The sequence below is a fragment of the Harpia harpyja genome, chromosome 3, assembly GCF_026419915.1.
Source record: "Harpia harpyja isolate bHarHar1 chromosome 3, bHarHar1 primary haplotype, whole genome shotgun sequence".
NCBI classification, from domain to species: domain Eukaryota; kingdom Metazoa; phylum Chordata; class Aves; order Accipitriformes; family Accipitridae; genus Harpia; species Harpia harpyja.
Genome location: NC_068942.1, coordinates 4,979,261 through 4,993,749, shown reverse-complemented (window position 1 = coordinate 4,993,749; position 14,489 = coordinate 4,979,261). Strand labels below are relative to the sequence as shown.

At 38.3% G+C, this 14,489-nt stretch overlaps 1 protein-coding gene across 12 annotated transcripts in view; it reads right to left on the bottom strand.

Moving 5' to 3' along the window:
• FAM184A (family with sequence similarity 184 member A) overlaps positions 1–14,489 on the bottom strand; it is a 74,159-nt gene that overhangs the window by 47,619 nt on the left and 12,051 nt on the right. For all 12 annotated transcript variants that reach the window (XR_008234263.1, XR_008234264.1, XR_008234262.1 and 9 more), the window contains exons 2-3: positions 3,436–4,290; positions 402–537 (exon numbers count right to left, since the gene is read on the bottom strand). Coding sequence is in view for 8 of the 12 variants with exons in the window: in XM_052781216.1 (XP_052637176.1) it covers positions 402–537; positions 3,436–4,290 (991 nt within the window). In the remaining 4 variants the exon portion in view is untranslated. The remainder of the gene's footprint in view (positions 1–401; positions 538–3,435; positions 4,291–14,489) is intronic.

Here is a 14,489-nt window from a genome sequence, read left to right as displayed (position 1 = left end):
GACAGTAGGTGTAAAGCAAAGTACTGCAGTCTCAACAAAAGGACAAGGCAATTGAAAACTATGGAGAAACAGGAAGCATGTCTCAGTGACTGTGTGGAGAACAGACAGACAGGTACATGGCAGAAGCATTCTGTGCAAGTGCAGTTAAGGCAAGAAATTCCAAGGCCTGGAAGATACGTACACACTATAAGTAGCAGCACATTTGGACAAATAAGTACACAAAAAAAAGAGTCTTAAGTACAATGCATACTATATCAAAACAGTTAAAAAAACCGAAAGCTTGTCAGAAATTTCTATGGACAGCATTGAACAGTCTTTAGGCACTCTAAACCTGCACAAGGTTAACAGAAGAAGGAAAGGCTAGAATAAATGAATGAAGTTCATTTCCAGATCATACATACTGGCTTTGAGAACAAGATCAGTGGCCTGCTGCTGTAAGCGCTCTCTAGCAGCTGCTAGCTCACTTTCCACTTCTTTGTGTTTGCTTAACAATGACATCTCCTCCTCCTTCACATCATCTAGCTGTTTTTGAAGAACCTAGAGGAAGCACGGTATAATGCCTGTTATCATTGTATACTATCATGTTTAAATTTAAATGAGCATTAAGTTAAAATGTACAGAAAAGACCCTTCAGTAAACAAGTTTCATTCATACACATGCTGAAATCTTGTAATATTACCATCATATTAATTTTGTATTATGTGTTTTTCCAAACATATTACTGAAGCACTGCAAGAAACTTGATATACAGCATGACAAGGATACAAAGGAGAAATGTGACAATATTCAAAAAGGTGTATGAAAAATAAGAACAGTAACATGATCCACAGAATTTGGGGGCCAATTTGAGAAACCTGGTTTCTGGTATCTCAGGGTTCTTCAAATTGAAGAATATGTTATATGTTCACAGCAGTTTTCAATGTCCTTAACTGCAACTGCAAGTGTTTATTACTGACACAAATAAAGCTGCACATGGATATGCATAAAACGAGAGCTAGGCAATTAGTTAAATCAAACTTTTAAAGTGTTTTAAGTCTGATGTACCGATTCACAAGAGCAGCTCTGGGCTAGTGCGATGATGGTGTGCTCCCAGCCATGCAGGAAAGAAAAGGGAACCTTGTTCTGTTTTAAAAAGAAAGCTTGATGTCTCATCATTTGAGTCACTGGAATAGTAAAGTGTCATAAAACTGGGGAAAATACTGGACAGGATGTGTAGTGGAACATGGACACCAGAAGTGCTGAGATTATGCCTTTGACCACCTCATCCACGATGATCAGAGTAGGACTTGACTTTACAGTCTGCTGCGAATACTGTACTAGACTCTTCCTCATCTTTGCAACCAAGAGGGACTCCCTTACTGCAGGAATGATCAATATACAGTGAGTTTCCTCTTCACTGCAGCTTACTAGAAACTGACCTCCTTGATGTAGTCAATTGAAAGGCAAGAGTTCTGCTTCGTTAACTGAACTGAGTTGGAAATGAACTTTTGGAAGGCTCCTTGGGAAACCAGAAGAAAGTATTCTTAATTCAACATCTGATAAAGGTAGCAGTCATCCTTCACTATACCCTGTAGTCTTTACACAAGAAGGCAGGATAGTCCAAAAGATGGGCTGGAATTAGATCGTAAATGGGAAAAGGTCATGGCCCATCTCAGCTCTACCCAAAGATGCTTCCAAAATTACTACGACCATCACATTTCAGGTACTTCTGGCTTTGAAACTTGAGAGTAAGTACAAATGCAAAAGACAAGATACTTAAGCTTACCCACAGAGATTACTGTTCCTGCGGCCTAAGCACAGCTACCAAAACCCAAGCAGAATTTCACAGAATATTTTCCTTCAAGCCCAGCATACTCAGTCTTATTTTCTTTCCGAACAAAAAAATCCAGTCTTTGTATTTCTGGGATGTCTTGTCCTTATTTAAGGACAAGAAACTTCAGTATCTAAATAACACTGTGTTGGGGTTTAACTGTGGTAGGCAACTAAGCCCCAGACAGCCGCTCGCTCACTCTCCCACAGTGGGATGGGGGAGAAAATCAAAAGAATAAAAGTGGGAAAACTCATGGGTTGAGATAAAGACGGCTTAATAGGTAAAGCAAAAGCCACACGTGCAAACAAAGCAAAACAAGGAATTCATTCACCACTTCCCATGGGCAGGCATGTGTTCAGCCATCTCCAGGACAGCAGGGCTCCATCACGTGCAACAGTGACTTGGGAAGCCAAACGCCAGCACCCCAAACGTCCCCCTGCCTCCTCCTTCTTCCCCCAGCTTTATATTACTGAGCATGACGTCCCATGGTCTGGGATATCCCTTGGGTCAGTTGGGGTCAGCTGTCCCAGCTGTGTCCCCTCCCAACTCCTTGTGCACCCCCAGCCTGCTCGCTGGTGGGGTGGGGTGAGGAGCAGAAAAGCCCTTGGCTCTGGGTAAGCACTGCTCAGCAGGAACGAAAACATCCCTGTGTTATCAACACTGTTTTCAGCACAAATCCAAAACTCAGCCCCATACCAGCTACTGTGAAGAAAATTAACTCTGTCCCAGCCAAAAGCAGTACACACTGAAAACATGTGCAGTATTTCAGTTCCTGCTTGTGAAAACATCATTGAAGATATTGTTATAAAAAAAGTTAAAACGTTCACAAATTTGTCTTTTTTTCTTGCCTCCCACAAACCTAATTTTCTTAACACTCAACACCCTTAGGCAAGATAGTCACTAATGACCTCTACAAGCAAGACGGCACTAAATACAGAATATTCATTGTATTTAGCGTCAGTTGTATGACATTCCTGTCAAATACATTTCTGCAAGAAACTGTACAGTCTAGATAAGGGGTTGTACCACTTTTCTAGCAAGCATTCAAGTTCGTCAGCATAACATCTCAAATGGTACCAGTCATCAACATCCTCCTTCCCTCTCTGAATCTTTTTTTTGGGAGGGAGGGATGAGTTTGTGCGAAGACCTGATCCAAAGATATTGCTTAGCTTCCCCTTACCCCTCTCCCCTTTGGAGAGAGGAGAACAGGGTTTGGTTTGGGTTTTTGTCTGTTCTTTAAGTGGCAACAGTTTTAAGTAGTCTATTGAGTACCCTACACTTGGGTACTACAACTAGAACAATCAAGTTCTGTTCATGAACAGCTGAAAGGAAGGAGACCAAGACTTTCTCCTGGGTAGGGGCTTCTAGATTGTCCTCAAATATAAAGTAGTACTAATTCAGTCCGGAAAATTAAACACAAAATAAATTTTTAAAAATAAATTTTTAAACACAAAATTAAATATACATAAATTAAAAAAAATTAGAAGTAGAAGATAATCAAGTACAAGTGACAGAAAATTAAGTTTACATGTTCCAGTCACCTCAACCTACCAGCCTCATGGAAAGACAGCCTAAATAGGGAAAGAAAATTCACAGTCTTGGGAACAACATATCATTGATCTTACCTGAACATTGTTTTCTGCTGTACCAAGAGCCACCTGAAGTTTTTGGCATTTTTCCCGTAGACTGGCAGCTTCATCCTGGACCATTTGCAATTCAGTTTTAAGCTTTCCCAGATTCTTCCGTAAAATACTTTCCTGGTTTTGAAATTCTTTCCTTAGCTCCACTTCTTTTTCCTTGCAAGCATGCAGACTTTCTGCTGTAAAAAGCTGAGATCTTTTCAAAGAATCAAGTTCATGTTCATAGAAGGACTGTGCTTTGCTGAGTTTGCCTTCATAGTCCTCAATGAGTTTTTTTCTTTCCAGCCTTAACTCTTCAACTTTACTGTTCAAGTCTTCCAGCTCCAGTCTATGCAATTCTTCTAGCTTTTCTTGCCCCTTACTTAAAGTAGCATTCTGACTCTGTTGAGTCTTCAGAAGTTCTTGAATCTCAAGCCTGTGGGCAGCTCTCAAGTCTTCCAGAGCTGTACGCTTGTCCTTCTCATATTGCACTTGCAACTGTATGAAACTTCGTAGCCTTTCCTCAAATTTCTTTCTGATCTCTTCTACTTCTCTTGACATGGTCACTACACGTTGGACATGCTGAGCTTCTGCACAAAGCTGCATATCTTCAACTCTATCCTTATAGGCTTCAAATTCTGTCAAGGCCTGATGTTTCATCTTTTTATGATCTTCCAGTGACTCTTCTAAAACTTGGATCTTTCTCTTGAGATCCATTTCTTCTGCAACTTTACTTTTATACTGCAAGATCTTCTCTCTGGTCTCTGCAAGAATTTGTTGAATTTCTTCTTCATGAGCATCCTTAAGAGCTTGGATAGCAGCTTCATGTTCATCATTTTTAGTGTTCAAAGCATATATTACCTACAAACATGAAATAATGTTGTATTACAGAAAAGGCATTTGAGTTACCTGTTAAATCATAGGAAAAATCACCTAGGTTCTCTGAAAGTTACTTTGACAATCTGGCAGGTTTTCATGATACAAATAAGACACCAAATGTTCTTGTGAATGTGACTACATAAATGCTGTATTAGTCATTACAAACTTACACATTTTGTAGAATGATCTTTCTATACTTTTTAACCTATAATTTTGCTGTTGAAGGTTTTGCTGTAAATACTACTGGAAAAAAACACCTTTTTAACAAAAGTCCAGGCACTGTATTCTAAATTTTATTGTCTGAAATAACAAACACTCACCATTCTGTTACCTGTGCCTAAAAGGCAAGGCTTCAGATTAAAAAAAAAAACAGAAGTTCTGAAACAGTATCAGATGGAAAGAACTAAACAGCCTCACTCATCTTTATATAGCAAGAAAATAACTCAAAAAAACACAAAAAACCCAGATTAACTTACATTATTCTAATTCAATTTTTCTAACATATATACATGTTATTTAATGAAAAAAGGAAAAAAAAAATAGGTCTTCCATGGGTTTGGTAGCTGTTCTTAATACTGCTAATACCTTTGCAGGCAGCAGGTACACTTGGCTTCCTTCCTAGAAAAAATAGTTTTTCCTACTGCAAAAGAGCTTCATGGTTCAGAGACTCAAAAAAACTCCTCCAATACATTGCAAAAAATTACAACAAAACCACATGCAATTCCATTAGCAGAATCACAACTATCATTGCAATGCCCTTCACCCAACATTTCAACCTTTTATATTCTCATTGTCTTTGATGATGCCAACAGTAACTTCTGACCACAAAGCTTTCACCTCCCTCCTGTCACCAAGATACAATCTCAGCCATTGGATCCCAAAGGTCAGTTTCCCTGTTGTTTAAATGGTGTCCAAGTGCTCAACTTCTTAGTTCATATCAGAAATACTTTGAAAACTGTGGTTTTTATTTTATTTATTTAAAAATGTACATGCAGTATCTTGCATGAAGAGGGCTTAGTTTTAGTTAGAGAAGCTAGACAATGTAGTTAAAAAGGTATTACATAAAAAAAAAGTCACACTTATGATCAGATTGTTATAAATATTTGCAGAACACTGATCAAATCCCATGCTCAAAACAGCCCTTGACTCCTGTCTTTGTGCACAAAAGTGTCATAATGTTCTTCCTCACTTTAGGCAGTGTTTCAGTCTCAGCTTTTGCAGCACTATAATCTGCAGAAAGTATAAACCATATAGCATTTTCAAGGGTATTATTATTATTTGGCAATGGGACCCTCACTGAAAATTCCAAGTGAAAAATAAGCCTATATGCAATGCCAGATTCAGAAGGTATCTTTAAATTCTCATCATCCACTTACTCCATACAAAAAGCACTGAACAACTACAAATCCTATAAACACCACTCATTCCCTAAATGAAGGACATGGGTGTCTTACGGAAAAACGTAAAAAAATAAATAAAACGCACGCAACTGAATGTTGTATCATAAATATGTTCTTCAGCAGCCTGAATTCCAGCTCTATCAAATTACTCTATTATAAATCTCAGTATTTTAAAGTAAGGGAATAGCTATATCAGATTTTATCTTTGAGAATGTAATGCACTGTATTAGCATAGGAACATAGAAAAAAAGTCTGTACTAACTGAAGCAAAAGCAACCTAACAGCATTTCAATGAAGTGAAAGCAGAAACTGAAATATATTGGAACAAATTAATACATTTAAGGTTCCAGCTAAAATAAATACTTCTTAGTCAAGTAAGTTTCTGAAAATTTAGAGGCAGCAAGGTAGCAAAAGTTGGGAGGTGGGCAGATAAAACAAGTATTGCACTCTCTATTTTTAAATTAGAGGATGAGCCATTTCCAAAGCACGCTTGTAAATGCTTTTAAAAATACTAGTAGCTTTTTCAGTGCAACTGCATACTACCAAGAAGCATAAGCTGCTCATTTGAGTAATTCATATTTTTTCCAGCCCCACTCTAAATGCATCATACACATTGCAGTTCTTACCAGATGACAGAAAAAAAAAAAATTAAATTGTGCTTTACTGTATTTTCCGTTAGCATATCATTCCAGAGGTACAGACAGAACCATACTCTCTCCAAGAATATGGAGATTGCCAGCTAAAGGCCTTAATACTCTTTATACAAAACAGTAACTTAATTATTAATAGGAATCTACTGAAATACTATATGCCTTGGTCTGAAGAACTACAACAGAGTAAGTTAGTAACAACAACCACCACCTTTTTTTATGCCAATAATTGAGTACTGGAGTGTTTAGTTATATTCTATGTCATAAGGTTAAGCAAGTCTATTGCTCCATTAGCACTGGTGTCTTGAACTACATGGAATACAAACAACAACCAATGTTCAACACTGTTTGTGGCTGAAAGATTGAAGTTTTACTATTTGGCTGAGAAATATTTTTGACTCCAAACAGATGTTATGACTTGGAGAGCTGACCAGCTCTTGCCTGGTCAGCTGCACTTGGTCATCTGCTCCTGCCAGCAATTTAGTCATGACAGAATGCTTTTCTAATTAGAAATGTGTAATTCACCTTAATACTAGTATTAAGTGCCAAATATATTTTGCAGCACAGAAAATATCTTCAGAAATGTGCGTGATTCATTCTCTCTAATTTTACATGGAAACAGGAACTGATACCTATGAGAAAAAAAAACATCACTACACGCCTTATACAAACATCAACCTTTTGTCTCTGGTAAACCTTCATTTTAGACTTAACATGTGGGTCCCTGGGTCAGAGCACTATACTCAGCCTAGTTCAGGTGAAGTGTCTTGTTCCCAGCATTGCTGGGGTGCTGCTGCCTGTGAGCTGGTGCTGTCTGGAGCCTCCAGAGACACCCCAAGAGTTTGTCAGTGCTACGCATCTATTTAACAAACTACACAACTACAGTGCCAACAAGGAATTGCTCGTGCATAACCTGTTAATGATTTGGAACACATGGACCAGTGAGCCTGACCTACCCTTGCTGTCTGTGGGTAGATAAGAACTGCTAGACGAAGGAAGAAATAAGATATACTGGGAAACCATAACAAGGGTTTTCTAGACACAAGTCACACCCCACAGATACAGTGGAATGCAAACAGAAAAGTTTAGTCCACAACATCGACAAGAAACATCAAAAAACTTCATGCATTACTATGAATTAATTTTATGTAAAAATGTATCCTCTACTATAGTCCAGAATATTCATACCTTTTATTACAATGGGTATTACATTAATTTTTCCCCCTTTTCTTCCTGTTGACCAAATAATGCCAAATAATGAGAAGTATGTTATATTTAAGCATTTAAAATCTATGTATTATGATCAATGAAAAGTCAATTTAAGAAAAAATAAATAAAATAACCAATTTAAAAACCAGAAAAAGTTTGGGTTTACTGGGCAAATTTCTGCTTCATAGGACATTATAAAAATATAGTAATACAGGAAAATACTTCAAAGTTATTTGAAACAGTCTTTCAGAAAAGCTGTCCACAATCACAGAGTACATTCTTACAAATGCATTACTACTTACAAAGTAGACAGCCAATTACAACATAGCATTTTATTCCTTCTCATGCATTGCTAGCCAGACATTGAACACCACAAGATAAGCTCTGAAGATTTTTTCCTATAATCATCTGTGAAGTTGCATTTTCAATAGGACTTTTTTTTTCCTTAAATTGTAACCAAGAGACAACTCTGCTCAGAGCATTTAATGGGGAAAACCAAGGTACTGCTAAATCTCAAAACCCCCTTTAAAAAAACATGTTATTTTCATAGTTTAACCCCAGCCAGCAACTAAGCACCACGCAGCTGCTCACTCACTTCCCCCCCACCCAGTGGGATAGGGGAGAGAATTGGAAGGAAAAAGGTAAAACATGTGGGTTGAGATAAGAACAATTTAATAGAACAGAAAGGAAGAAAATAATAATTACAATAATAACAACAATAAAATGACAGTACTAAGAAAAGAATTGGAATATACAAAACAAGTGATACACAGTGCAATTGCTCACCACTCGCTGACTGATGCCCAGTTAGTTCCCAAGCAGCGATCTGCACCTCCCAGCCAGCTCCCCCCAGTTTATATACTGGGCACGACGTCACATGGCATGGAATATCGCTTTGGCCAGTTTGGGTCAGCTGTCCTGGCTGTGTCCCCTCCCAACTTCTTGTGCCCCTCCAGCCTTCTTGCTGGCTGGGCGTGAGAAGCTGAAAAACCCTTGACTTGGTCTAAACACTACTTAGCAACAACTGAAAACATCAGTGTGTTGTCAACATTATCCTCATCCTAAATCCAAAACATAACATTATAGCAGCTACTAGGAAGAAAATTAACTCTATCCCCGCTGTAACCAGGACAGTTATGCATACCAAAAATATCCCAACCCCAAAGCCTACATATGCCCATCTCTTTCTGTTTTTTTTTTTCTTCTAATAAAAAAAAAAAAAAAAAAATCCCTTTACCTAGAAAGTTTTGTTCCCTTATGGAAACACTGCAAATACAGGTGCTTTGTCAATCCAGTCCTTGTGTTGCTGGCAGCGCAACAGAAACATGCCTAGAACTTTAGGCCAGGATTGCTTAGACATCACAGAAAGGTAGAAGGCAGGCACTTGTTCTTCAGCTATCTGGTTCACTGCAAGTCTTCTTAAATGCTTGGGCCAGTGCATTAGGGGCACAACATGATAAGTGGGTAAGAGACAAATATGGTCTGCAGCTGTAAAAGTTGCATCCCCTGCCAACACCATCTCCCCAGAAAAGCCGGTCTAACTACACCAGTCTTCCTTCGAGATAAAATCTACAGGGGGCAAGAACTTGAAATTTTTTCCCCCAAAAATACTTCCACAGAAAATTTACTACAATAATATCCTTTAGCTGTTCAACAGTCTTTATGCATTAGCTCAATTTACGCCTAGGTAAAATTTAGTACTTCAGAAACTCCAAAAACAAATACTGAATTATTGTTATTACAACAACAAGCTTTCCAAAGTAATCTCTCATGTCTTCTGTTTACAATTAATTATTTAGAGAATGATGCCATGAAGATCAGCATAATTTATTTCCAGGAGTAGAACATTAACAGATTTCCACTTCTACCTAACTTTCAACCTTTGACTGAAAACAAACAACCACCATTTTTCACTTCCACACTTGTTGCTAAACATTTACGCTTAATTTTCTATAAAAGAGAAGTCTTGGTAAGTCAGAGGACATGTGCTATTCACTAACATCTAAGCTGATAATTAAACAGGGGAAAAACACTTATTTTGTACTTTCCCGTTTCTTGATGTTCAATACCAAATACATAAGGCATAAAGCCTCACGGAGGCACATACACCTAAAGACGCTTTCCACATGTGCCTAAACACATGCTCCTCAAGTACCTGTAATCTGATGTGCTGATAACCCATTTCTACTTTCTGAACTGCCAAGTACAGATCAATATCACATTAACTACTTGACTTACAATCCTTCCTGTGTTCTGTTTATTTGTGTATGAACCACAGCAAAACATCAACTCTTCTTAAGAATTTGCCTGTAAATCCCACTGGTTGAAAAGATCCATTTGCATTTACAGCTCAGCATATTTATAAATGATTACAGAGCCTGTACCTTAAAATTTAATTATCAGAAAAAGGCACGCCACATTCCAAATAATTGTGGGGTAGGAGATGTCCTCACCTGAAGAACAGATACAGACCATGTCTTGGCACAGGGACTGAATGGCCAGTGTGCCCAATTCCATCATTCACTGTTGCCTTTTTCCTTTCTCCTAGAGTTGTACCAGACAACAGATGAGAGGCTTTCTGGAAGCTAATGAGGAGCTTCATGTTACAGTAGCCTATCCTGGAAATATACACTTCATCCAAATCCAGGAACAGGAATAACCATTACCAAGCCAAACAGGTAACAGAAATCAAAAGCATGCCAGCAGGTAAATCTACAGCTGTAGAGCACTCTGCAATCAAAGATTCAACAAAAGGAGCACATTACCTGCACTGCATTTTATAGACCAACCTGCCAAGCAACAACAGGAAGATGGGGTTTACGAGTTCAGAAGCCATGCAGTCTGCTGCCAGGAGTCAAGCGTGGTTTAAACCTCAGGTCTCTGGGCTGGGACACAACATGATACCTTCCAAATGATTTTAGCAATCACTTTGTGAACAGAAACTTGTCTATTCATGGAATTTTTAATAACTGTAGAAGAATTTGAGCCACTTCCCCAGAAATATCAGACTACCTTGAAGTAATTTTTTTTCCCCTTTCTCTGGAAAAAATGATCCAGATTTTAACCAAAAAAATAAAATTCATGTTCAAACTAAGGATTGATCACTAAGCTTCCACTCTTTTTTTTTTTTTTTTTTTTTTTTTTGAGGTTATAGGAGCAAAACCATAAAGTAAGCAAAGAAGGTAGCACAGTCACTTTTGCTCAAATCACACCACCTGACAGTCCAAGTTTATTCACAAAGCTCAGCCTGAGATGAATCTAGGACAAGTTTGCAGTGGCTCACTGGGATACTTTCCAGTAACCTACAGGTATCTATCATACAATGAAAAACTTTTATAATTCCTAGCTACCTCTCAGTATTTACACAGTACTGGCTATTAGTTTTGTCATTTCACACCAACAACTTCAAGGTTCGACCCATTAACTATTACAGAAACAGCACGTGTACAGAATCACAGAAGGGCTGAGGTTGGAAGGCCCCTCTGGAGGTCATCTAGTCCAACGTCCCTGCTCAAAGCAGTGTCAGCTAGAACAGACTGTGCTGGGCCTTGCTCAAGTGGGTTTTGAATATCTCCAAGGAAGGAGACTCCTCAACCTCTCTGGGCAACCTGCTCCAGTATTTGACCATCCTCACAGCAAAAGAAGTGTCTTCTCATGTTTAAGTGGAATTTCTTATGTTTTAGTTTGTGCCTATTGCCTCATCTTTTCATGAGGCACCACTAAGAATATGCCCACTCTTTTTTCTTTACTCCCTACCATCTGGTATACACACACATTTGTAAGATCCCCCTGAGCCTTCTCTCCTCCAAGTTAAACAGTCCCAGCTCTCTGTCTCTCCTAGTATGACAGATGGTCCAGTCCTTTAATCATCTTAGTGGCCTTTTGCTGGACTTGCTGCAGTATGTCCATGTCTCTCTCGTACTGGGGAGCCCAGAACTGGATCCAGCACTCCAGGTGTGTCTCACCAGTGCCGAGTAGAGGGGAGGGATCACTGCCCTTGAGCCGCTGGCAACGCTCTTTCTAATGCAGTCCACTATGCCATTGGCCTTCTTTGCCACAAAGACACATTGCTGGCTCATGTTCAACTTGTTGTCTGTCAGAACCCCAGGGCCTTTTCTGCAAAGCTGCGTTCCAGCCAGTCAATTCCAACCACGTACTTGTTATGCTGCCCCAGATGCAGGACTTTACATGAGGTTCCTGTTGGTGCATTTCTACAGCCTGTCCAGCTCTGAACAGCAGCGCACCCATCTGTTTTATCAACCACTTGTCCCAGCTTTGTATTGTCTACAAATTTGCTGAGTGCGCATCCTGTCTCATCATCCAGGTCACTAACAAAGAAACAGTATTGTCCTCACTGTCAGCCTCTAGGGTACACCATTAGTGACTGGCCTCCAACTGGGCTTCATGTTGCTGACCACAACACTTTAAGCCCAGCAGTTCAGCCAGTTTTCAGTCCACCTTAATGTCTACTTGTCTAGCATACACCTGGAGAAAACACAAAGGCACATGACAAACAGCAGTGAAGATGTAATTAACTTAATTTCCTTAAAAACAGTCCACAAAAAAAGACTGAATACACTTTTTTCCTAGTCTCTGGTCTATCTATCAAGATAATTAAAATTTGTGCAGTTCCTTCCACCACAAGTTTTCTGAGCCATTCAATTTAAGAAAAAAAAAAAAAAAAAAAGAGACAGAGCTTGTGTATACTTAAGTAGGAAAATTGTATCTCCATTAGAGACCTACAAGAAAATTGATGTCCTGGTAAAAGCATACAATTATATTGCTTTGTCGTAAAGCATTCTCTTCCATTCATCCCATTAAATACATTAAATATAGTAAGTGGAATCCTGTGGCTTCTCAACCTGAACACTCAGTTACCATTCCAACATCTGTATTTTCTTATTATGGTTATCCAGTTGGACCCAAACTTCATCAGTGATATAATCTTCTGGAGGGCTACACTAGGGAATATTCTTAAAAAGCCGTCCCATGCAACTGCAATAAAGGCTTCTACTATTGCTTCTGTTTGGCAGCTAGAATACAGGAAGCTTATTTTAAGAGTACTTATATTGTAATGATTTGCTAGATTTGCCTCTTTTACAATACTTACTTTATTCCACATTAAATAGGAGACATTAACTCCTACTCTTCCAGCAATCGATCATACAAAATCTGTAGGTAAGACTTTTCAGAATTTTTCACCAACAAAAGTTCCCCATTCCTGGTGGGTCAGTCAAATAAGGACCTTCATCAAGACCTCAAGTTTTGGGTGTGACAAGCTATCGTAAGAAGAAAATCTGTGATAGCTAATATGATAGAGAAAGATGATTAAAGGAAAACCAAGAAGTCTTCTTTCTTCAGCATACATTAATTTTTTTTTTTTTTAAATCAGCAGTTGAGAAAATAGTGGCAATTTTAAATCAAGGAACACATATAAATCAAATATAAGTAGACTTGCAAGAAAAAAATATTACTGAGCACTTGTGTGCAACTTGGCATTAAATAATCCTCTCCCTAATTCTAATCCATACTTTAAGAGAACTTCCATGGCTTTCTACCTATGGTTTAACAGTTAGAAAGACTGTGTACAATACAGCTTCCAAAACAACATCTCTTCCATGAAAGTGTAAGGTTATTTACAATAAAAAAAAAAAAAATGAACAAGCTCACTGCATACCAACAGAGCCACATACATTTCAGAAATGTCTCCTTTTACAGATAGGAATTTAAATAAATGCTTGCATTTGTTAGTTTGCCATAGGTTTTTCATTAAGTTCTTAATATACTTCCTATATTTTGGGCAGTCTTCAATCACAGAACCAGGACATAAAATACACTAGAACTCAATGCAGAGATTCCAACAAATTCATTGAAATGCCATTAAAATGGAACATTAGTGATACCAGTGCATCATAATAAAGAAGGAACATTGCCCCCAACCCAAACATAAACATTCCAAAAAGAAGCAAAAAGTAGTAATGGACTGATTACCAAAGTATTAAGTAACCACAAATCCCCTTGCACTTACCAGGAATTAGACTTACTTTCTACTCAATTACAAAAAAAACAAGAATCAACACAAGCTAAACAAACCTGACCATTTGAGCTTCTCAGGCCACATAGGAGAAAGAAAACTAAAGTTTTCAATGCTTTGTGAACATCTGCAAGGAAAGAGATACAAGCTGCCTTGTAAGGCTCTTGAGCTACATTACACAGAAGGTTCCTGTCTGGTAATACTATACTATACTTCAGAAAGCACGACATGAAATGGGCTGTTAATGCTGAAGCCCTGTAATCCATACCCCCCATATTCTATACATGTTGAGAAGTGAAATCTGCATTGTAGCTTCAGCTTCCACCCCATCCCAGTTGCCTGAGAATATACAAAAATTACCTAAAAATAAGCTATGCAATCTACTGTACTACATGATTTCTGTTTGAAAGCAACATATTCTTTAGAAAACTAGCATAAGGAAGGTATAAACTGAGATGAAGGTGTAACCACCAGGAAATTCATTTGTTTCAACATCTGATACAGCCTACTGGGACTCAGACAGCAGGTAACACACCATTTATAAAGGCAAACACAAGTCTATAAGAAAAGAGCAGCTATGCATTATACCCTCTGTCTTGTCATGCAATAAATCAGTGACTTGAATTAGAAAGTCAAATTAAATCAAATTGCTTCAAGTGTGCTTATTTTCACAGAAAAGAACACATAGGAGTTGACCAAAAAGGATGTATGATTGAAAATTCCACTGTGATAAAAGACAGACTTGCAAAAAGTCTTTCACAACCCTCTAATGAACAGGAATAGCTTAGGTATTCATTCTGCATACAAATTGAATTAACTATTTCCTCCTGTTACAGACTGGTTTAGCATATACTTGCAACTGCAACTCAATGCCCTTGTGCTGGGAGA